The sequence below is a fragment of the Aythya ferina genome (assembly GCF_964211825.1).
Source record: "Aythya ferina genome assembly, chromosome: 2".
Classification (NCBI taxonomy): Eukaryota; Metazoa; Chordata; class Aves; order Anseriformes; family Anatidae; genus Aythya; species Aythya ferina.
In genome coordinates, this window is record NC_140297.1 from 140,208,434 (window position 1) to 140,233,786 (window position 25,353).

At 39.5% G+C, this 25,353-nt stretch overlaps 1 protein-coding gene across 31 annotated transcripts in view; it reads left to right on the forward strand.

Moving 5' to 3' along the window:
* RIMS2 (regulating synaptic membrane exocytosis 2) overlaps positions 1 to 25,353 on the forward strand; it is a 448,070-nt gene that overhangs the window by 190,031 nt on the left and 232,686 nt on the right. For all 31 annotated transcript variants that reach the window (XM_084510626.1, XM_084510614.1, XM_084510622.1 and 28 more), the window contains one exon: positions 4,474 to 5,399. In XM_084510626.1, the coding sequence (XP_084366752.1) occupies positions 4,474 to 5,399 (926 nt within the window). The remainder of the gene's footprint in view (positions 1 to 4,473; positions 5,400 to 25,353) is intronic.

The window sequence follows — 25,353 nt, forward strand, 5'->3', positions numbered from 1 at the left end:
ATACTTTTGGGTTCATTTTTATAAATCTAAACCAAAGCAGACAGGGGTTTTCTCTTCATGGAAGAATACAGATGAATGGCAAAGATTTTTAAGCTATGTAGTTGCATTACTGAAATCAGAGCCATTAAAACAGAATAGCCATGTTATATTCTCCCATGCCATATTTTAAGTACATATATTGCTATTATAGTATGGGGGAGTTGAATAATTAACTGCATGAGCAGGTCAGGTTGCTTTTTCATAGTATTAGTGATATTTGTAGTGCAGTGCGAGTAACATTTCCACCAGTGTAGGGTTAAGAGAGATGTGTTAAAAGCGTAAATGTCATGTATTAGTAAAAATAATAATGATAATCAGTAGGAAACAAGTCTTAGTTTCTGTATCAGAAAAATGAATTTTTAATAGACTGTGCCCCACAGGTTTGTGTAGGTTCTAGAACTTTCGAGGCCTAGTAGAGGTTTTATTTCATTGCTGGCTCAAAGAAGCAGTAGTCACGGTGGCCTTGCAGTGTTGGGACGAGGGGACAGTTGCTCAGGGCCATGGGCTGAGAACCCGGCTGAGGACCAGGCCACATCCAGCAGCACTGGCGCTCCCTGGAATTTGGGCTCACTGCTGTGTGCCAGGAAGGGGACGGTGTGGGTGCCTTCTGTGGTGTAGCTGCGGGGGGAGGTACGCCAGGACAGGCTTTTACTAAGGTGTCTTAAAGGTAGTTAACGGTGAGGAGTGGATTAGACAAAGGCTCATGAAGGTGAGTCAGAATTAGTGTGACCTAAAAATAGCAGTGACTGACCATAAGTTTGTGAGTGCTGCACCTCCTACCACAATTTAACAGTGCTGTCTCAAAACGTAGACATGCAATGCACTCTACGACAGTGTTTGTTGCAGGTATTTTTAAAATAAAGAAGAGTGGCTAATGGTGAAGGGGGGCTTGAGTACCGCGCGGTGCGGTGACCGCTGGGCAGGACGAGCCCTCTCCAGCTTTGAATGTCTCTAACTAGAGTACTCTTGAGAGTTTTTTTAGCCTGTTTGTCAGATTAGTCCCTATTTTACAGGAGGTAAAGGCCGTTCCTGGCCGGTTGGGTGCGTGGGTGTGCTTCGTTTGTGTCTCATGGATAGGATTCAGCTTCTGCCATTTGATCCTGGGGTGAAGTTCGATCCCTTCAGCAGAGCTGAAATTGATTAAAATAGTCCCAATCAGCATAAGCAAGGAATTAAAGCAGTGACTTTTACCTGTCAGGCTGCTTTCACCAAAGAAGAAAGTTGGGTTTTCAGGAAGGTCCTTTCTCTTCCAGGTGGCCTGAAAGTTGCCTCATGCAGGGCAGCTGCATAAGGTTGTTTCTTCCGTGAAGTAGATGGAGGACTCAGCTGATCTTTATGTTACTGTCAACCATAGGTGTTGGTCCTATATTCATGTCTTGGCAACAAAACAGAGGAGAGGCAGTGACTACTTCTGGTAAAGGGTTTGAAAATGTTTGTTTAAGAGGTATAAAAATATGGTGCTCTGTTGGCACATCCTCCTCTCATTAACATAGTACATGCTAGAAAAAAAAAAAGGTGGAGTTTTTAGAAATCTTGTGCCAGTTCCATAGATGATACATTTTCCTGGTAGAAGTATGTTTGTCTCTGCAAAAAGTCTACAATAAATGCTTTTGCTTTTATGAAAATTCCCAGTGTTTCCAGAAGAGATTTGTCTTCTACTCTTTGCATTGCTATGAGGACAATGTGACATGGAGTCATATATATATGTGTGTGTATATATATTATACGTAATATATATATGTATACATAAATATATAATCTCCCCAAATGTGGCTAAAACACTTCTAACTATACTGTTACTTATATTACTACAGATACACGTATGCATATGTTTGATCCTGAAGAATGTGTAGACTTAGTATGCTCCAAGGCATATGTGAGATTTTTCAAACTGGCTTATGCATGGTTGTGTGTTTTACACAATTCATGATGGACTTGGTCCTATAAACCACACTTCTGGGGGTGGTGTTTTGATGTCTTGGAGGAACAAGTCCATGTAAAAATCTGTGACTGTAAATATAACTTAATCAACTCATTATGTAATACAAACTCAGTATACACAGTGTGAATGTTAACAGTCAAGTATACGTACATACCATGTGAACACATACTTGTCTCAACCTTGCAGTGAAATCCATACGGATGACTGCATATCCATTGAATGCCATTTATTATTTAAAATTGCATTTGCATAGAGATAAAAGATTTTGCCTACATGGGGAACAGAATCGAGATGTTAGGCACATTTTTAATATAGGCATGGCAGAAACTTTCAGCAGTGTAGGTAATTTGCAATTGGAACATCTTAACTTGGGATGTGGCATATTTTTCATTGTCTGAAGTACTTAACTGAAATTGCGTATCTTCCTTAAAGTAAGCTTCTACATCCAATCTCCGTTGTTTTAATGAAAACTTCCATGTCTTTGCAAACTCTCTGATTGTGGTAGTTCTGTTGTCCTGGTTGTCTGTTCCTGTTGTCTGTTCTGGTTTCAGACTTATGAAACTGTTTGTGTCACATGAGAACGATTCAGCCTGACGCCCCAGCAGCAGAAGCCGTAGAGTTTTCCTTAAACGTACAGAGGTTATGATTTCTGCTGGTACCAACATGACACTTTATTAAGACAGATAGGACATCTTAACTTCACCATAAACAAATAGGCATACAAGTGATGCTGATATTACTTGTCATCCTTCACAGAAAGAGTTGCACTTTTGCAAGATTGAATTAGTTTCCTCATTTGTAGATGCTGTTGTAAGGCTAAAGTACTTTAATGTTTACGGGGCTAGACTGGGTCCAAATCTTTCAGGCATTGTTTAATGACCCTGTATGGTACCTAAGACAGGATGCCAATTTGCCAGCCACCCCCTGCACGCCCTCCTCTCACACAACTGTGGTTTTCCCTTGCTGAGCAGCGACTGCATTTCCTTTCTGGCTGAGAGAGCAGTGTCTTCTCTCCTAGTCTCTTAGGCAGAGCCTTTTCTGCCTGCTTTCCTGGGCACCAGGGAAGCCTGTTTTTCCTTCTCCCCTTCACAAAGCTGAAGCCTTTCCTTATTCCTTCTAAGACAGCTGTGGCAAGAGCAGGCTGTGCCTTTGCTGTTCTTTCCCTGTACTCAACAATAGGTAGGATTGCCATGGTGCTGTCGGCAAGGCTGCCCTTCGGCATCAGTGGCCATTTGGGAGGGTAGAAAATATTTTCAAAAGGTTCTTAATTGCAAAGATGGAACAAAATGTAAGAGCAAAGGTCTGATAACACAGTAATAATTCCAGATTCCTGCAGGGAACTCCTCCAGCTCCATCTGGGGTACTGAATACCAAGCTGGATGTGTCTGGAAGAGGCATTTTGAATGCTCATTATCCTTTGAGGATTGATAAAGGCACAATCTGAAGCTCCAGTCTGTTTTTCTGTATGAATCACTACTCCGTCTTTAATTGATCCCTTCTATTCAAGATGCAAACAATGATATCAAACAAATGTAGCCAACAATATATCAAACAGAATATATGTAGCATTTTTAATATTCCAGGCAGATCTCCTAATAGGATATTACCGCTAATAAAATCAAAGACAATCAGTTATTTGCCAATGTCAGAAAAAAATATCTGTAGATATTTTTATTTTTATTTTTATTTTTTGCTTTCCTGAGAATCCTCAGAATTTTCTGTGGTAGATATGGTCTATGAAAAAGAATGGTACTGGAGATCTATTTTGGTATCTGGCTGGTGTGTCTTCTTCAAATGCTTGGACCAACACTATTGCCAATAGTAGGGATGAGAAGGATTTTTTTGTCAAGCCAGGCAGGAGTTCGAGGATCTTTGCTTTAGTATGCAATAAAAATATGTTTTGTTTTTTTTTGACTTAAGGTAGAATACCTGATTTAGAAAACTGCTGCCACTGGATCTTCGTCTGTCCCCTTTTCTGCCCTTGGTACACATCATAGTTTTGTGGGAATGGAAATGTATATTTTTAAGCAATAATGACTGCTAAAAGATCAAACTAATGTAGTGATGTAGCCTTAATTTCTGCAGTGATTATAAAACCCTGTGACACAGAAGTATGTGGTCAAGTTATATCACTTAAGAAAGATTAGAAAAGATTATAAAATTTTGGTACTTTATAAACCAGTTATGACTATAAAATAGTGTCAATACTTGAATTTTATATTTGATGATGTTGTATTAGCATTTTTCCATAAAGACTGTTTTTTTTTTTTTAAACTACACACTGTAAACATGCAGCGTGACATACTTTCTTTAATTTGGTGCAGAAAATATGCAAGCGCATTCACACAGAAATGCAATGAATGTTTTCTTGTTTGTTTGGTTTTCCTTCAGCTGATCATTGTATTAAGCATTTAGTAAGCATTAGCTGAATATTTATGCTGTAGGAAATATTGACAGAGTTCTCTTCCTTCTTCCTTGTCATTATTATTTAGGAAAAGAAGCCCATCAATATCAAGAGAACAGAACAGAAGATACGACCAAAGGGAAGAGAGAGACGAATACTCACAGTATGCTCCATCAGACAGTGCGATGCCCAGGTCACCATCAGATTATTCAGATAGGCGGTCGCAGCGTGGGCCACAGTTATACGAAGAACCTGAACTGGGTGATTATAGGGATTCCAACAGGAGGAGTCGCAGGCGTTCCAAGGAGTATCCGGTAGAAGAGGAGGATGCACAGAACAGAGAAGAATATGAAAGGCAGCGGAGGGAAGAGGAATACCAGGCACGGTACAGAAGTGATCCTAATTTGGCTCGTTACCCAGTCAAGCCACAACCGTATGAGGAACAAATGCGTATCCACGCTGAAGTGTCCCGAGCACGACACGAGCGGAGGCATAGCGATGTCTCATTGGCAAATACCGAGTTGGAGGATTCCCGGATATCTATGCTGAGGATGGAACGACCGTCAAGGCAAAGATCTGTGTCTGAGCGCAGAGCTGCCATGGAAAATCAACGTTCATACTCTATGGAAAGAACTCGAGAAGCTCAGGGACCAAGTCCCAATCGTCAGAGGACCACAAATCATAGCCCTCCTACACCTAGGAGGAGTCCAATTCCTCTGGAAAGACCAGACATGAGGCGCTCTGATTCATTAAGGAAACAACACCATTTGGATCCCAATTCTGCTGTACGGAAAACAAAACGTGAAAAGATGGAGACCATGTTACGGAACGATTCACTCAGCTCAGACCAGTCTGAATCTGTCAGACCTCCACCACCAAAGCCCCATAAAACAAAAAAGGGAGGTAAAATGCGCCAGGTTTCTTTAAGTAGCTCAGAAGAAGAATTGGCATCCACTCCAGAGTACACGAGTTGTGATGATGTGGAGATTGAAAGTGAAAGTGTTAGTGAAAAAGGTAAGATTACTATTTTTTTAAATTTATTTTTTTTACTATTTCAATATATGGATGTGGTTTGGTTTCCATTCCGTTATATGGTTATTTTACATATTAGAATTGATTGCAAACACTTATCTACAGCCCTTCAGATGTGACTGAGGTTTGTTATGATGGGGGTTTCGTTTTTCCGATTTTGTTTTTCATTTATGTAAATCTCAATGTAATGATTTACATCGAAGGAGAGTATCACAGCTACTAGACATATCTGGATATGTTTAAGGAAAAATGTACCTTTTGAAATAGTTAATTAAATCTGTAAGTTATCTCTCAGTCTGGGCTGTCATACAAGGCCATGATTTCATGTCCATTAACACCAGATCTGTGTACTCCTGGATCACACATGAGTGCGAATCTGGATCAAGTGTGGGCGCATGACCGCATTTCTGTTGTATTAACTAGAGCACATGATGCAGAGCTTATGCCAGTTTCATGCTGGCTGCTGTAGGTTAAAGAGCATCTGATCTGGGAAAAAAAAAAAAAAAGTATGCAAATTTAACTCATTCAAGTTTTTTGTTTTCTTTTTTAAATTGAAATGACTAAGGTGATTTATATCAATGGAGGTTCCTTATGGCTATGGTGCTTTTTGATTTTAGTGCTTTTTAGGATTTTTGATGTTGCAGTTACTCCATTATCAGAAAGAAAAGAATCAATTGAAATTATTCTCAACCTATGCAATGGTAATGTATGTCTTAAATACAGAAGCATTGGGGACCATCAGTTTAAACTGAATCTAGTTAATATTAGTTCACTTGCTTTCATGTATCTTGTTGGTCTGAAATGCAATAGTTATGACTTGTTTTCAATTCTTTTTATGCCAATGCATCTTTACTAATGCTCATGAGTGGTGTGTGCCCCTTAATAACAATGTTCAAGGTATGAACATGGAGAAGAAAGAAGTTCCTTTCAGTGCTCATCTGCTTTTGTGGATTGGGATTACAACTGTTCGTTGTAAATATTTTATCAAGTTGCTTTTGAAGTACATAAGTCATTGGAGGTGAAACTACAATGAATTTGTATATGTTGATAGCAGAAACCATGGTCTGATAGCCAAGGAGCAAAACAGTGCTCCTTGAAATTTGTCTCAGAGTCGAAGTAGGTAGTTACATGCACTTCATCAAACAGCTGTGATGAAATCCAGATCTCATTAGTCTTCCTGACAAGCAGCAAAACTCCTATGAACTTCAGGGTGTTCATGATTTTATTCTTAGTAGCAACCTTGAGGAAAATAGAACCGATCAATTTCTGGGGAACAGTAGTAAAGTGCTATTTAGTGAAATTCACTATAGGAAACATTATACAGAATAACACAAAATATATTCTTTGGATATGTAACACACAAAACATACTATACATAAATCATACTATACAAAAATGTTAGATTCTTTGTCAGTATAATAAACTGTCATAAATTAGAGTTTTCACTGAGATCATTTTGTATTTTAACTATCACAGAAAACACATTATTACCGATAACAATAGTTAATGATAATATCATCTCTCTCCTGATTTCTCAGGTAGTGAATGGAGCTAAATTGAGCATGTATTTGATAAACGCATGAAGAAAGCTTGAGGAATCTTACAGGAAAAATGCCCTGTTTTATGTTTTGCTGATCTGAACTGAATTGCCATGTGTGGTTTTCATGTCATAGCTGCATCAGCGTGGCCCAGTGGTGGCCTGCGACTAGAACCGGGCTGGAGAACAGCCTGGTTTTTAAGAGAGGACACGAGCCACTGCTTGAGCTGGGGAAGAGCTCTGCCTGCTTCTGACTGTGCCTGCTTCCAGCTGGAGCTGGCGGCTGCTCTTTCTGGCCTTGCTGACGTGCTGGGAGGCAGGGACTGTGCACAGAGCAGGCAGCCAAGCCAGCAGTTGTGCCCATACCCAGAGTCAGAGCCAGCTGCAGCAGCCCTGCTCATGGTATCGGACGATAACCTCAGCCCCTCTGTACTTCTCCTCCACCCTTATTCCTGGAGCAGAAGCTCCCAGAAAGGATTTGTTTGCGTTTGGGAAGGTTTGGCTTCTGCTGGGCGTGGGATGGAGCCGAGAGGTCTGCTAGGATGATGCCTTCACAGCTGCTGCCGACAGGCCTGCAAAGTCCTAACTCTTTATTTTTGTCAATTTCTGTTACCATGTTGAGTCCATACAAGCAAGCGATTTCTTCCTGAATACCACCAAAAGGAATCCAGCACATAAAAGCCCATCAGTCTTCCTTGCATTGCACTGCAATACTTCGTTTTGATCAAACGGCAATTAATTATTTTAAACACCTCCTATAAAATGGGCTTCTCCTCCCCACGGATTACTTCCTTCCTGCCCTACAGGACTCCTCAGCCCCGAGGATTTCTCAGCTGCCCTTCCAAGTCACACACAAAGCCTCTTTGGCCAGAGAGGAACTGCTAACCCCAAAGCATTTGGCCTTGGAGTTGCAGTTGGAGAGTGGCAATGTTAGACGGAGAATTTGGATGCAGTTATAAGGAGTTCTTTAAAAGGAGAGAATAAGTTGTTCTCCATCTCCTTCTCTATGGAGTATCCCTAGTATTTGGTCCTGGTCTCTTTTCTGTAGCTGTCTGCTTTAAGGTAATTTCTCCTTAATTAAAAAAAAAAAAAAATATTGGTTTTCAGGGAGGGGACAGGACAAAGTTATTTTTCTGCTCATTTCTTGTAATGGCCAGAGAAAGCATTGGAGTGCTCCTGCCTCATCTGTGTGGGGAGCAGGGAAGCTGGGAGCAGAGAAAGCTGATGAACACCCGAACACCCAAACGAGACGCAGGCAGCCAGTAGACAGCCATGTCAGACACAGCCATGATGAAGGAATATTGTAGACGGAGGTTCAGCTGCAGAAGCAGAAGAGCTAGCTTCTTAGCCGCACAGGTTTTGTAATGCAACTATATTTGGACCAGGAAATTCGGGTCATAAACTAGGCTGAGGAATGGCAGGTTGGAGTCGGAGTCAGGAGGCTGAACAAACAAGGGGAGTAAGTTTAGGAATTGCAAAACAAAATGTCATTGGGTCACTGGAGACCAGTGGATCGAGATGGAAACCAAGGCTGAAAATGGGGAGAACAAACCCAGTAGCTCAAGTAGGCTAGAGCTAAGATCGGTAGTTTGGGAAGAACAGCTAAAGTGAAGGCAATGGATCTAATAAGGATAACTGAGAAGGTGAACTGGAGCTTGCTAATCCTCTAAGTGTTGGTTAGAGGGTGCCAAGGTTAGCTGAGAAGCAGAGGCAGCAGTTTGGGTGAGACGGTGAGTGGCTGGGAAAAGGACGTTTGGTGACAAGGACGGGAGGGCCCAGCTGGGCTCAGGAGCTGTGGCAAAGAGGGACAGGGACATCCCAAGGAAGGACATGGGTTTGGTGGTATGCAGGTTAGGCCAAGCTGTATCCATAGCTTGTCTGATTTTAGTCTCTTCTGTTGTGAGGAAATACTAGAACATTTCTGTTTGCATTTTCAGTTAGATGTTTGTCAGTCCAGTTGTAAGGAATAGGCCTTAGGGCCGGCTTGAGATAGCCCCCAGCATTTGTCGGCCAGCATGGAGCAGATGTGAGGCCGAGCACCACACGTTTGCTCCGTGAGAGCACAGGCTTTCCAGGTATGGTTAATAAATGAAGCAGCACCACTGTTTAGGCATTCTTTGTGGCAGTGCTTTCATGCCCACAGTCAACTCAAGTGCCTGAAGAGACCTGCCACAGTGTGCCTTGGGACTCCTGGGGCTGGCCCCACACCTGGAACACGGGAGGTGCTGCAGCTGGGGCTCCTTCTGCCCACTTCTCCCCTCAAACATTTAGGGGTCCTGGGGGTACAACAGTGCTTCACAAATCCCTAAAACACCAGTGCTCCAGCAACGCATAATCTCAGATGGAAAAAAGAGAATTCTTTCATGGAAATCTCGGTGCTTGATAGCCCTAAATACTGCTCTAATTTGCTCTAAATATGAAGTAGGACATAATGGATTTTCCAATGGTGGTAAGCAGTTCAGGCGTACTTGTGTGCTGTGCTCCCAGCCACCTTCCAGAGCACCCGTGAGTGGTATCTGCTTGCACAGGCAGTGACTTGACATCTGATGTGGGTGGAAGCTGTGGTGGGGAGTGCAAACGTGTCTCTGTGTTCCCTCAGAGGTGCGGCTCTGAAGTTTACTGTTTGCTTTTACTGCTCTCTTATTAAAACATCACAGCTAGATGGATGACCATTTTTATTATCATAGGAAATCATACGCATAACATGTGGATAGACAGGCTCCAGTGTTCTCATATTCTTCAAGTCCCTCAGCTGTTGACTGAAAGCTTTAGAGCACAAGCTGTGAGAGTAAAAATGTGTGTATGCAGGACAAGGGTCCATATGCTGTTCTTTGTCACTAGGTGCACTAAAAACATGGATATATGACCTTGCCTTGACTGTATTACACTCTTTTTTTCGTAAAAAAAAAAAAAAAAGAAGTAACTGCACTTTTTCATTACGGAAGTTAAAAATGTCATTTCTGGAATGGGACATTCTTGTTTATTGAAAAGAAAAACCAAAACCAACCAACCAACCAAACAAAAAAAAAAACAAACAAATCAATTTAAAACAGTTTATTTATTTATTTATTTATTTATTTTTTATTTATTTATTTTGTGGAGAATAAAGTCTATCTGGAACCTCTCAAACCTATATCCTCTTGTCACAAGCAAAAATGTATGGTAGGTAACTCATGGATGAGGAAAAGAAAGCATGCTTTCAGTGTGCTCCTGCAAGAACAGTGTATGGCTTCCATGAGCAGAGCTGCCATGCAAGTGGGATGCCGTCACAGTGCTTGCACTTCTCAATTCCAAGAGATAACGGGCCTGATTTCAATCTGACTTGTGCCACTTTCATACATCTTCAACTTTGACTTCAGAGTTACACTGAACTAAATTAGATCTGAATGAGGTCATTGTTTCTAAAAGCTGCTTCATTGAGGTTAGAGAGTTCCTGAAAGTCTTTGGTGGAACAAACAGGAATTATACTAGAAGGCAAAATTTCAGGACTGAGCTGCAGCACTTGTCATGAACTCAAGAACAGGCTTTGAAATTCCACTCAGTCTCAGTATGAAGATACTTTAGATTTTGAAATATTAAATTTTGAATAGTCATAAGGAGAATAATTGATTATTCATTCAAAACACTGAAAAGTTTGTTGTGTTTTATTAAAACTCAGATTTAAGGCAACCGATGCATTTCTCCTTATTGTTTTTTTGCTTAATATTGCAGTGTAAGAGAACATTTTTTTGCATTTAGAAAAAACCTCTTTTTTTCCATGAAGATCTTTACATCTTCTGTAAGGAAAATGTGATTTTAATATATAAAGACTTTGACTAGAAATTCAGAATTCAATTTTTCTATTTTTTTCCAGCCTTCTGATATTAACTTATGTCTCTGTCTTAGCTGTATACTAACCTAGGAAATACTAACTGATAAGAAATACTACACTTTTCCAATTCCGTGTGCTTGAGCAATAAAAAAAAAAAAGCTGCTTTTAAAGTATTACTTACAACATCAAATGAGAAGTATCTTACTACTTAAAATATTAGTAATCGTCCATGACAGAATACAGTTTTCCTAAAAAAAATAAAATAGTATATGTAATATGCATAGATGATAGCAGAACCAGAATGTGTAAAGCTGTGGAGATTTCTAATAGTAATGAACTGCTTTGCTGTAGTTTTGCCAAACCTTCTCCTACTTGTATGTTCCTCAGGAGATAGAGGGAAGTGATGCGATCTTCTGCAGCATTTAGATGGATCTACTGTATAACATTTTTAGTTTGCAGTCACTTAAACCTGGCATAAGCCAACAGTGTCCCTTACAGAAAGACTGCCTTTTCTCAGTTCTTGACCACGTACTCCCGTCCTTATATCACTCCTTCTGCTCTGCTGGCAGAGGCTTTCAGGCAGGTACATACAGCAGCAAGTCAGGAAACTTTTGTAGGGTAACACTAATTAAGCAAAAAGATGGTAAACATTAATATTTGAAGCTTCTTGATAAAATTATATTGAATGTCATAGTAGATGCTGTAGTGCATGCTAAAAAAATCTCAGCCAAAAAGAATCTCAGGATAGGCAGAGATGTGTTGAAGTATGGAAGAAGAAGTATTTTCATATAGTAGTCAGAGAAGACAGAATATTTTCTCAAAAATAAATGAAAAATTTCATAGCACTCAGGTTCCAACAAAAAATCTAATAGTTTTATTGATTAAAATATTGACTAAATTACAAACTTAACCTTCTATACACAAGTGTACAGAAACCATTAGAAGTGCAATTCTTTATTCTGTTTCCTTTTACTCTGGAATTTTGCTGGAACCACAGCTATAGCAAAGTGCTGTGCTGGCACCAGATTTATTCTTTCCTGATATGATGTAATGGAGGGACCATGAGTTATTACTAAGGTATTTCTGTGCATTAATTGTAGTTATTTATGCTTCCAGATGAGAGTAAGTTGATTATTAATAGTACTACATAATTTTAAATATTTTTAAGTTGCAGAGAAATATTTATTATTGGAACTGATTTTTAGTTCATATTTTTAATACTAACTACACCATGTATTTTGCCCTAGAAATGGTCTTTTTTATTTTTACTTATTTATTATTCTGAAGGTAAATATATAGGTATATTTCAATTAAAGCTATAAGCCATTGAATTGTCTGAGCTACCATTCTTAAAAGTACCATAAAAAGCATTGTGACTTTCTATGAGCACTCTTACCTTTTTCAAATGTCAGTAGAAGACAAAAGACTTGTGTTTTTGTTTAAAAATGTTTTTCAACTGTCCTTTCGCATCTTGAAAGCTAGAATATATGCTGAATGAACTTAGTGTATATTCATTGACCTTTTGCTGAATCAGGCATACTTGTGTGCCTGATATAAAATAAGAAATTACTGTCCAAATATGCCTGGAAAGGGGTTGATCCTAAGAAGGCGTCCTATGGAGGTGGTTCTTACCTTATTCAACCCAGTCCTCTTGTACTCAAAATTTGTGTTTAACAAAGTCAGAATCTTAGGACCTGTGGTTTGAGTCTTGCATCATCCCTAAGTGCCTTAAATTCATAAAGAATTGGCAGAGGTGAGCTAAAATGAAGACTGCTGGGTACTGTGTAAAACACTTGATAGAACAAAATGCCATTATGGAATTTCTCTCGTGAGTTTTCTGAACATTTAGCTAAATACTGGAGTGTTTGTAATCTTTTCACAGAGGACTCTCAGCAAACAGAAACACCAACAGCAGGAACAATGACGTGATGTCTCCAGAAGGCAGGGAGCGTGCATTTTTCAAATTATAATTTTCTTCATAGTTTGGTGAAATCATTGTTCTTCCAGTAAAACAAGGCACTCAGACCTATCTGTCACAGATCTAATGTCTGGATTAGACTCGGTGTCATTTTAAATTACGTTAGTACTTTCCTGTGGCATATTTAAATTGATTTTTGCAGGTAGTGTTGCCGCTTCCCAAATTAACCGTCAGAAACATAAAGGGCCATTGTCAAATAATTTTACTTAATTAATTTTACAAAGTAATTAGCTGAGAGTGTTCTGTCAGTAATGCAGCGTGATTTTTTTACAGTTTATTTAGAAAAAGTAAGGATTTGTCATTTAATTTCATTGAGGGTGGGGTAATCATACGGCAAGGAGGTCGGGGAACAAGCACGTGCTGTGCCCCTGCTGTCTGGGTTCCCTGTGCTCTGCCCGTTAGCTTCATTGCACCAAACTTCCCAGCTGTGCCTTCCCAGACCTGGAATTAGTTACAAAAGCAGCTGGAGATTAAGCATGATATGTCAAAGGTGAGAGCCAAGCTCCTGTGTTTGCCACAGGAAAGCATATCTGAAAGGATATTTTCCCAATTCCCTGTCCTGGTGCAGGGGTGAGGGATCATCCCGACAGCCTGGGGCAGGACCGCCACGGAAATTTCCTTCAGAAATTAGTCCCTTTGGCACAGTCACAGCCCCAAGCTGCTGGTCAGGTTTCGGGCAAGGAGGAAGCCATTCTATGATCCTACAAAAGGCTTTGTCTCCCCACTGCCCCACCAGGGAAGATCAGGCTGCTGGATGGTGAGTGGCTTTGAAAATCAGGCCGCCTGCTTAGGGAGCTGATTATTGACTGAAGAACTGAATTTCACCCTATTATTGCAAATCCTACCTGGTTTGTTCCAACAGTAATGTTTTCTTGAAATTATATTAAATACCATTAAATGTGTTTCAAAGTGTTTGATGTCTTCCATTAATTTCTAAGGATCAGTAGTGTGTGTCTTTCATGGCGATTCATAGTTTTGATATTAAAATCCTAATTTTAGGGGCAAGATAGAAAAACCTTGATGTAAAAAAAATGGCTTTTTTTTTTTTTGATAATTGAGTAAATGTTAAATAAAACTAGCTGAAGAGAATTGGCTCATATCAAATTGATACTGAGAGGTACTGTTGCAAAGTCTCACTGAGAAACATATTTTGCCATGGAATACAAATACCTACATCTCTCCTGAGTGAAATATCATATATGCTAACATTTTTCAGCCTTCCTACTGAACTAATCCTATTTGTCATGGAAAGGCTAAAAACTATTGCACAGAGAAAACAAAAATCAAGAATAACGTTTAGTAGAGCATTGTTCTTTCTTGGCATCACTTTTTTAGTTATAAAGTTTTCTACTTGGCTTTGAAATGGGAAAGCAGTTGGAAATTACAATTGATGATTTATTTCTGGAAACATTTCCAATAACATGTATCAGCTTGCACTGTAAAAATGCTTACATTCTGGAACATCCAGATGTGCTGAGGACAAAGCAAGTCTCCAGTGTTTTAGTCCTAACAGCCAGGTGGTTATGTTTGGGCATTGTTGTATGGTAAATGAACCATTACGTGGAGAAATAGATGGAGAGAGATCCCGTAAAAATTTGATTGACTTCCTTGTGGAGCTACTTACATAGCGGTCTGTTCCCATTTTGTATAGCCCACCCAAATCTTGACAGTCCTCAGTGGTGCTTTCCCCCTTTTTACTGAATTTTTATTTTTTCTCTTGCATCAATTTCTTTCCTTGCCACTTTTTGAAGCCTTGTAATTTAGGTAATTATTTGATGGGTCATGCTGCAGCACTTACAGACTTCCAGACTTGAAGAGACTTTTAAAACAGTTTATTTCAGTTAATATTTAACATTCCCATGGTAAATTGTCACATGTACTGGTGGGAACAGCACTTAGGATTTCACCATTTCACCTCGTTGATTAACTTCTTGTAAAGGAAAATTTGAGTGTCATTTATGAGCATGGAGATCCAAGTGAGTGAGAGAGGGGCATGTGGTTCTGGCTTACATCTCATCTGTGTGATTTTTCAGTAGGAAACTGAATTCAGCAGCCTGTGTTCGTGCAGCAGGATGCAGCAGTATTCTCTGTTCTCTCCAGTAGGATATTCTTATGAGATTCATAAAGGTAGACAAGCTGACTGAAACCACATATAAAAAGTACTCATGTCATACACTGAAGTTTAGGCCAGATTGAAGACAGGAATTCTTAGGACAAGGTGCTCAGGTCAGTGGAATTCTGGAGAAACACTCCTTAAGAAATAGCTCAAATGTTTTTATTTTCAGCCTTCCTGATCATTTAGATTGTGATCATCTTTTAGGGCCATTGTTACATAATCTGTTTACTTGGAAAATGGAAATATATGAACATTAGTTACATAATCTAATTTAAGTAAGAATCAAATAAAAGTTTTCATCACAAATCCCCATGTTTTCTGCTATGCATCTTTCTATACACCTATAATAACACGGAAAGGTGTAGCTTGTCAGCCTATGGTGGATGCCTAGACATTACATAGTATCTTCTCTAAGCAGTGCCTGCATGAAGTATTTTTCATGGGATTTTACAAACTTTAAGAACTTTAATATTTCTTCTGTATTTTACAGTTCATATTTAAAAAAAAAATAATCTCAACTTTGAAAATCTGTCAATACAGGGAGTTTCTAAAAGCTGAGGTTCTTTGAAAATTTGACTGTTCTGTTTTCAGCCTGCAGTTTTAGTGCACTTTAAAAAAAAAGAGAATTACAACAGAAAGCAATTTTAAAAAAGCTAGCATAATGTTGCTATAAAGGAATTAAATTTGTTCTTGAAAGTTTTGGACTGCTGAAGGCTACCAGAGTTAGGTTTGAACTTCAGGCTGATCCAGGACCAAATTTATGAGGTTGTTATTGTCTATAGAAATAGTATAGAAAATATATTTAAGAGGCTGAAAGTTCCTTGTTTTCAGGCATTCATAACCCATCGACTGAGGTCCATCACTGTGATCCTTTACAAAAGCCAAGGCTATTCGGTAGTCGAAATCTTCACAGATGTAATTCAGTATAATTAAGGCTAACTGCTGCAGGCTTTCTGCTATTTTTTATACTCAGTATTGCAAGAAAGGAGAAATAAAATCAATCAAACCCGGTAATTTTTTTGTAAGAATATAAAGTTATTGCAGAAACTAAGTCCAACAGAGTGGCTGAACCAAAGTAAAGTCCTTGTTAAAAGCTGAGAAGAAACCAAGTGTGCCTCTCGCCATGAGCAGGAGAGCACCCACCTTCCTGCTGGAGCATGGCTCAGCAAGGTGAGCCCACAGCTCATCGCTGGCTCAAGCAAAATTTCTGCCTTGCCAGATGAGAGCGAGGTGAGAGCATCGGCTGAAGTACTGGCAGCACTGAGCTGCAAAAAATGCTAACTGCTGGCAGTATGCATGTGAGGAGCCTGCTCTGAGCTGCCATGCTACCTCCTTTGTTGCTGCCAAGGCTGATAGTGGCGTGCAGATGCCCTATAAGCAGCTTTTCACTTCTGGCCTTTGGAAGAAGTGTTGAGCTTGAGCAAATCAGCATCTTTCTAAGATGAGGGAAAGTACCTACGAAAAAGCAATAAGTTGCTTTACTGCCACATTAAGTTCACAAGGTTTAAAATGGTACATGGTTATGGCAAACTTTGTATCAGGAAAATGTATGGTATGCTCAGCGCTCTTGCCTTTGTCACTAATAGTTTTCCTGTAAGAAAGGAAAAACACGGTTAAAATAGATATACAAGAAGGCATCTTGATATGATTTCCATTCAGCATTCTCTGAACCTTATTTTCTGTTGCTACACACGCTTTTTAGCTGTAAAAAGTGACTGAAAAGTGGGTGTAAAACATTACCATTCTGATCTGCCAGCATTAACTAACACCTTCCACGTATTCACTTTGCAGTAGATCAGATGCCTGCACTGGAGGCATTGCAGTGGAAGATGAAAGCTGCGTTTTTCAGAAGTGCTAAAGCCTCGGTGCACTTATGAAATTCAATGAGAGCACAGAGTGCCTAGTCAGCAGTTTTATTCTTTTAAAATATCTGGAAAGAGACTTGTACATAGTGCCCTACCTCTCTGCATTTGTGTCACGCGAGTGTGAAATGCCATCACCCTGTGAAGGCGATGACCTTCAGTCACTCTGCACAGATGCACATCGCTGAGCATTTTAGAGAGCTGAGGGACCTGAAGTTGGCTGTTTCTTTTTATGGGTAACAGTAATAATATGCTGTAAATATACTATGAAAGTACCACATAATTAAACAACTTAATTACTAACTATGGGTAACAGTTTCAGGTTACTTGGACTGTGTGTGAGGCCTCACCTCGAGTCCAGTGTTCTGTTTTGGGCCCCTCACTACAAGAAGGACATGGAGGCCTTGGAATCTCTCCCCCAGAGCAGAGCTACGAAGCTGGTGAAGGGCCTGGATCACAGGTCCTGTGAGGACTTCACCCTCTTTCTGAGATGCGCTTTTTGTCTCTATGAAAGTTGGCACACAGTTGGCTGCATTATATTTCTTTGAAAACAAAGTATCAGTACACATAGGCTTAGGAAAGAATTGTCAGTATTCAGTTGCTAATATTTGTGGCTCTCCTGAACTTGTTGAAAGTTCTCATAGCTCCTATGTATAACCACAATAGATAAGGACTTTCCCTAAAGAGCTGCTAACTCGTTTTCTCCCAGGAAGGCACAGACACAAGGATTTTCCCTCTATGTGCTCTGGACTGAGGCAGCAACTGTCCGAAAGAAAGATTATATATTTTTTATTCTTGTCTTACCTTTTATATCCTGCTAAGCCTGGAAGGGAGAAACAGTTTGTTCACAAGGCGGACCAAAGCTAATCTCAGGATGAAAACTACTAAACTAGGATATGAATTCTCTGAGAGGGGAACTGGAGAGGGAAACTGCCCCCGGGAGTTGTGGGGTTAGGCAGAAAGCTGTGGGAGTTCCCTTATAATGACTGGGAAAAAAATATATGTTAATTATTGCTCAGATAGTACTTTTTGTAATTGACGTATGCTCATTATCCTATTTTTTTTTGACTTGTTTAAATATTGTTTCTTGAGTAAACTCCTCCGGTCAAGGCCTCTGATACTAATGCACTAAGCAGTGTTATTGTTAAATGGTTTATTCAGCAATAACGCGCCATAGAAACTCTGTCCTGTTCACCATTATGTGGCCCTTACAAGACTGCAGCAGTGGGATCAGCAAGCTAACAAAGCAGAACTTCAGATACCAGTTTCTATGAAACAATGTTTTGCATCTTTTTGTTTGTTAAAGTATTTCATCAGTCTTCGTTTTGCTCCTGTGTACAGTTTTTTGAGTATTTCTTGTTCTTCAGGTCCTTCTAGCTGGATGGTTTGTCTCTACCTTCCTTTTGAAAATTCTGCTGCTGCAAAAATGGACGTTATTAAAGATTGATCTTTGTATAAGAACAGTTAGTACAGTTGGCAAATCTTTTCTAATCATATTTGTCAAGATGGGTTGTAAATAATTTTGAAATGGGCTGTATAATAATGAATGACACAAGAAAATTCAACTCAATTGTAGGAGATAAACTGATGAATTTGCATTTTCCCTTCCATTTCAAGCTTTGAAGACATATTTATCAGTAGGTCTTTACTTATCATGTTTGTTTATTTAATCTGTAACTGAAGTTATATATATACAACAGTTCCCCAGAGCTCTTCTGTCCTTGGGACACAGCTAGGGCTCTCGGCGTGACAGGTGCTGGATGGATACAGCTGCAGCCCCACAGTTGCACAGCTGCACTTCTGTGTCAAAACAGCTTGCAATGTCCTAGTGTTCATCGGAAAGGTAAAGATGCTTTTGCCTCTCCAGTTTCGACTTAGGTGAGGCAAGCTGTGGTGCAGGAATGTTCTGGTCCCACAGCTACACGCCTAGAATTGGGTAATGGGAAAACAGCAGGTATTTTCAATCCTGTGCTACCCCAAAAATTTTCTCCTGCTGGCCAGCTCATCAGGTGGCTAGCTAAGCCTACTTTGGTGGCATAGCAGTGAGCAGCAGGACTTTGTGAAGGACCCAGATCTGGCCCACCTGGGAGAGGTTTAAATTTGATAATAATGTAGCATAATCCAGCAAATGCTTTGGCTACTTGTTCCTGCTAAAAATAAAGCAGATTTTGCTGAACTAGACAGCCACATCAGATCATGTACTTGCAAACTATTTATGATGAAAACATAAGCATAAAATAGAAGCTGCATTTCCATATTACAGGCTAAGATGTACTCAAGAGGGCCCTAATCCTTGACTACTGCTTTTAGGTACTATTGACATAGGAGAAATATATTGCTGACTGGAGTCCAACTTGGTCAACTGTCAATGCTTTATTCGGCAGAAAAGCTCTGCTTTAGTACCTGTGTAGTATATCTGCTGTCTTTTCTAAAGCATTTTGATAGTTTTGTAGAATTTAAAATGAATGATTACCATTACAGCATCTAATATGGCCAGCTATTTATCACAGTCCATTCAATGCCATGCCGGTAATTTGTTAGTGAGCTCAATAACTTGTATGACAGAAGAACATCCTGTATTTGATCAAAGTGCATTTCTTGAAAGGCATCCAGCATTTGCATGGAGGAGAGATGAGAATCTGTGATGTTTCGTAATAGTTCATTTCAGTAGGTGATTTCTGTTGTCATTTAAGGTGAGAATTTAGATTCCAGACATTCGTCTAGCCTTACGTGTGTTTTAAAACTTCAAACTGGAAGATACAGAGGCTTAATTTTATGCGTTCTAATCCTGGTAAATCAGTGGGATTATTCATAAAGTATAAGTTTCTGCATTTGCCTAAGACTGCGTGGGAACAGAAATGGGGTGCCACACTCATACATATATGTAATCTGGGCTTCTAAGGTTGCTCGAAATGCTAAAACTTCAGCTTGTTAACAGTTTGGGTGAACCTTCATTAATAATTATGAGGACTTGAGCTGATTCAATGCATAAAATATTCTTAGCTTGATCCCTAGACAGATCTCTTAGCTACTCTGCTCTGGAGTTCATCTGTGTGTCTTTTCCATCTTATAATGTAAGGAGTTTTGAATTTAGAAGATGTGAAGACATAAGCAAAGAAAATAACAATGTGTTTTAATTAAAGAATAACATTTCCATTTGAAAATGCACTGGGTTTTGTGTTTTACATCAGCTGGCTGATTTACTTTAGGTTTTTGATGTAGTCACTTAGATGTTGTGAGTTAGCAAACCTGTAAAGGGATCAGTAGTATTGTAAGAAAAATACTGAAAAGTATTAATATATGAAAAGAATTACAGAAAAGAGAATGCTAAGTTTTTTTTTTCAGCAGAAAAATTTGAAAAGCAGCTGCATTTAGATTATGTGCTTTCCTGACATTTAAAATGAGAATCCAAGAAATCAGAGGATAATAGTTATGGTTATCATTATCATACCAGTGGTAATAGAATATCTTATATGATGTTATGATTAAACTATTCATTTTATTAGAAAAATATACTTAGTGAATTTAAAATCAGTGAGAGAAGACATTGCTAAAATTATATGAGAAAATATGGATTCTAAAATTGTATTTAATAAAATATTCATTAAAGATTCATTCTATACTTTAAAATTAGAAGTCTGCTTAGTATTTAATTTGTAACTGGTTGAAGTTCAATATCGTATTTCTACTGTATGCGAATCTAAAAGCTGTAATACTTTGCCTTTATATGTTCAGATAATATTTAGAAGAGAAAATACAAGAATAGCAGTTGTGATATCTGAAAGCCAAGTATCAAAGAAAGAAAATAAAAGAGCTAGATTTCATCATGCATTTCTCAATGAATTTATTTGTCAAAGGGTGAGAGCAGACATGAAGTATTTTTCCTCTGGACTGCAGAAGAACTTGTGTTCTTTCAGATTTTTTTCTTAACCATTCAACTGCACAAGAAGGAGAAATATGCTTACAAAAGGGTCCAGACTATGCGGTTTGATTACAATTAATTACTTGGTGGAAGGGGGATAAACTGGCTTTCCTCACTGGGGGACTGATGTCGCCCCTCTCCTGCCAGCTCTTTTAGGGCAAGTGCTAAGCTTTTGGTGGCAGAGGGGATCCTGTCGCAGGCTGGTGTGGACACATTTCCTGACAGTGTGACCTGCTGTAGTCATTTTTGTGCAGGACACATTAATCCCAAGCCTGTAAGAGCAGGGGTTGAAATGCTTTGCGAAAGTGTTCTCTATCTCAAAGCAGTTGCAGTGAACCAAAGCAAAAAAGGTACAGTTTAGGGAAATGATGAATATTCGACAAACTCAGCCTCACACACTCTGTTAACGCCTTTCCATGTAGAATTAACTTACTGAAACTATTACAGTAAATGTGGGATCATGTATTTCAGGTTTGCTAAAAAGTACAGAATTTTCTAAGTGTCTCTAAGATTGATGCATTCTGTAACCTGCATTGGCTTGAGTTATTATCAAGATGTGAGTGGGTAAAATTAACACGAGCATATTCAGAGTTAACTGCCGGCCTCTTCTGTGCTCTGAACCAGTGGGGCATCGCCACCATCTGTGGGTATGTGACTAAGCTCAGCAAAGTGTCTCTTCTTACTGACATCACCACGGTCTGCATCGATCCAGTGATGCTGTTCCACTTGAGGGCTTGTTTGTGCCTTGTTGGCAGATGCTGTAAAAGTAAGGACTTCACATCTGACTGTGCAGATAATATCCTGGGTTGGGTGGCTTTTAGGACTAATCTGAATAGGCAGCAGCCCAGGATAACCAGTGTTGGTGAAATTGCTATAGCCCAGTTGCTTATTTTGCATGCTGAGCCTGTTGTTGCTGCTGCAAGAGAGGTTAGTGCTGCTGCAGGGGGGCCGGATGAGCCCACCGGTCTCTTCAGGCAGCAGTGACAGCCATGGCCTGGATGAACAACAGCAGGAACAGCAAACCTGGCACTGGATGTACCTTCACCCTCAGTTTCCAGCTCCATCTCTTCTGCCTTGCTGACCCTTGTTGTGGGCCACCACTAGCCCTAAGTGCAGATAAACTTCAGGTCTGCAAAGCTGAGAAACTTTGCTTTGGGTCTCTGTGTTCCTGTTAACGCTGCTCACATCCTGCGGGACAGAGTGGGTTAAAGGGCAAGTAGATGTAGTTCTAATGAAGTTTAACAGATCATAATCTCAACCAGCATGTTGACCTGGCTCCCTTTCACTCTGTAGATGATACCTGTTATTAGGATACAGTATGGGAATAACACATTTTAAGGTACTACCTTGGTTTCACTATTGCAGCAGCAGAGCAGTTCACTATGGTTTGTGGGGTTTTGATAAAGGGTTTCCTTTTACCAGAAAAATCGTAATTGTTCTGTTATTGCTGTTGACATCTATAACAGACAAAGAAGCAGAAAATGCTTAAATGCCTGGAATATGGAAGTTAAATAATGAATAAATGTCTTTTTCTTTCACATTCGGAAGCATTCTCAGAGCAAAACAATAACTGCTGAGGGGACTCTGACAGGCACCAACTGTTATTTGGGGGGAGGACTGGCAATGAAATGAGGTGTTTTGGCTTGGTTACATTTGGTGATGCTATTTCTTCACTTTAGAATCATAGTACCAATAACAAGGGAAGAGAGAAGATAAAGAAATACAGAAAGTCTGTTCTTGTTGCTTGCTTTGTTCAGGACTACACAGAGGGATCCTCAGGTGAAGGCTGGGCCTTCACCTCTGGCCCACCACTGGGGCCTGCTCCCCGTGCCTCAGCTTTCTCCTCCTGCCCTTTTGTTACCAGCTTGGACAATGTTGTTTACTGGGTCTGAGCTTCTCATAGTGGTCCTGGTGGTGGTGATATCGTGAAATCAGTTCAAAAGCTGAACAGTTTGAAGTGGTTATAGGGAAGTCAAGGACATGGCAAGAGAGAGAACTGAATTTGGGGAAGGGATGGCAAAAACGTGATGGTGATTGTGACCATCTGCCCACCTCACAGGTTTCTGCTCAGGCCCTTGTGGCTGATCATCACAAACAGCTGTGCCTGCACGAGTGGTGGGAATTAAAGCAGTCTGAAAGCAAGGGTTTTATTGCCAGGATGCCAAGATTTGACCTGCAGATCCCTGGCGGCCGGCACTAGTCCTGTAGCAGTGAAAGCCGGGCTCCGGGGAAGCAAGCAGGAGTTTTTCTGTTGGCTTAAGTGCAACCAGGTTTCAGTCTAAATGTTGGGAGAGGCATTATCACTGATCATAATGCCATCAAACTAACTAATCCTGGTGTAAGAAAATACATTTCCTACATTTTATTTTTAACTACATTTTTATACTTTGAATTTGAAGAGTTTATGCACACTTTTAGACTTTAAGATTATTTTCTATTAAATTCACCTGCTCAGGATATATTTGGCTCCCTTGTATTTAGCAGGAAAAACTCTCGTAAGCATCAGTGAGAATGAGGATTTATGTTTTAATTACAGAAATGGATCTACTTAATCTAGGTGCCTTCAAATGAACCTGTTTTAACAAATGTGGATGCTCAGCCTCTGTCTTGCAAAGATTATTGCTTACCGCCTAGATTCTTCTGGTAGAAGCCGATAGAAGCTGGCCATGACAGTAATGCAGTTTTTGATGGTGTTAAGTGGTCATTTACTCAGATTTCTAAAGACATCTTCTTCTCAAGTAAAGCAATATGAAATAGAAGCTGACAGAAAATTTTAATGTCAGTCACAAGCGTGAGCCAATGAACTATTAAGCAGTGAAGAAATATTTAAATATCTGACCAGCAGTGCACATTTATGTGCAGGATCCACATAATACCTAGAGTTTATTGTGCTTCATATTTTTAATAATACAAAACTTTAAAAAAGAAATAAAGAAGAAAGTATTCTGCTTGCTTATGCCCTATCATTTAGAAACATCCTTGAAAAATATATATGTTCAGGAAGCCACAATTAAGTGATTCTTTAAGAAGAAAAATGTAGTTATTTCCTTTAAAAGAAAATAATAAATCAGATTAATAGTATTATAAATCTCTGCTCACAGTAATGATAGAGAATTGGCATACCAGGTTAAGGCTGTTCTCAAATGCCTGTGCAAATGTGGCTAAGTGAAGCGTTCGTACATCTGCCCTGAAAATCATCTACACATTATTATTAATTGCATCTGTGCTCAGACAGTAACTTTTTGTGAAGCTATGCCTCATCTTTGACTGAAATTTAAAGCTTTTAGTCTTGTTTTCAAGTGCATTGATACTCTGTGTAAGAGTAGGGGTTTGATTTAGGTTTATACAAACACTCCCAGATGAGGGCCCTGATAAGTTATATTAATGATTGTTTGGCAGTTTGATATTATAAAGAATATTTAAGGAAACTATCATCACGATTATAGTTTCAGCAGTGCAAAAGAGAAGTATATTCATGGAAGAGTGATATTCAGGGCACAAGAATTCAAATTGATGGTGGATTCAGTGATAGCAGATGCAGATTTGAAGTCCAGAGTTAAAATATCTCTGATAAGAAGGTTGTAAGGATTACATCTTTTTATAGCCTCACACATATGACTAAGCACTAAAAACCATGCTGTCCACATTTTTCTTTCTAAAGTAGGTTGTGTCATAACACTTGATTTATGGCAGAAAACAATGTAGGACTGTAATACGGGTGGAAAGTGTACATATGACATGTGTTCTGCTCCCTCGATGTGTATTCCTCATGGAGCAAAAGGCACGCAGTCTCAATAAATTATAGAAGAAAGAAAGGTAAGTAGTGTTTTACTTTTAGCTAAGATGCTTCTACTAGAAAATAATAGAACAGTGTTTTGGCATCAAAAAATTCTTAAGTATGATAAAGCTGAGATAATGTGATATGAGACTCTGAATTTTTAATGTTATGTTCAGTCAAAATGACAAGGAAATGCTGTAAGTGTTTAATCTAAACTAGTCTCCCAGTTTTCCATCCCAGAATTTATTTTGCAGTGGCAGACGTATATCTACAGGGACTTTGATTTCTCGTAACTAGTGTCTTGATTGAACTTCTTAATAAACAAACCATCAAACCATCATTACCTTTTGTTTGACGTTGCTCACACTGGTACAAGCAGAGTGTTTGGGATGGGATCTTAACCGAGGGCAGCAAGGAGAACAGCACAGCACATTCTTGGCTAAGAACAGAAAGGATAAGTGAATACAGGCTTTGTACCGTAGTGCTCCTGCGCTGAGGTGAACGTAACAGGGCAACCCTGTTAGTTGTGACCTTCCTTCTATCCTATAACGCGTTTGAGTGGTAATAGATTTCTTCATGAATGCAAATCGTAGAGGTTTGCCCCACATGGCAGTTGCGGTGTAACAGCTATCCACTGCGGAAAAGAATCGGGGAATATGACTGAAAACTGAGACCACAAAGAAAACCCCTTAGTACCTTTACAAAGGCTTTAGGCAAACTTGAATTTGTTGAGCAGTTTTAAAGACTGTCTTTATTACTAGGTGTACCTAGGATGCAGAAGATCTGTTAGTCAATGAAAAAATGATGCATTTCCCCCTTCTGTTTGCTTTTCACGTTCTCCGACATCAATAACAAAGCATCTGCCCCACAGGAGCCCCGTAATCCTCTATAACTCAGGTCTTTGGGATTAGCCACCTTCTATCTGAACGCAT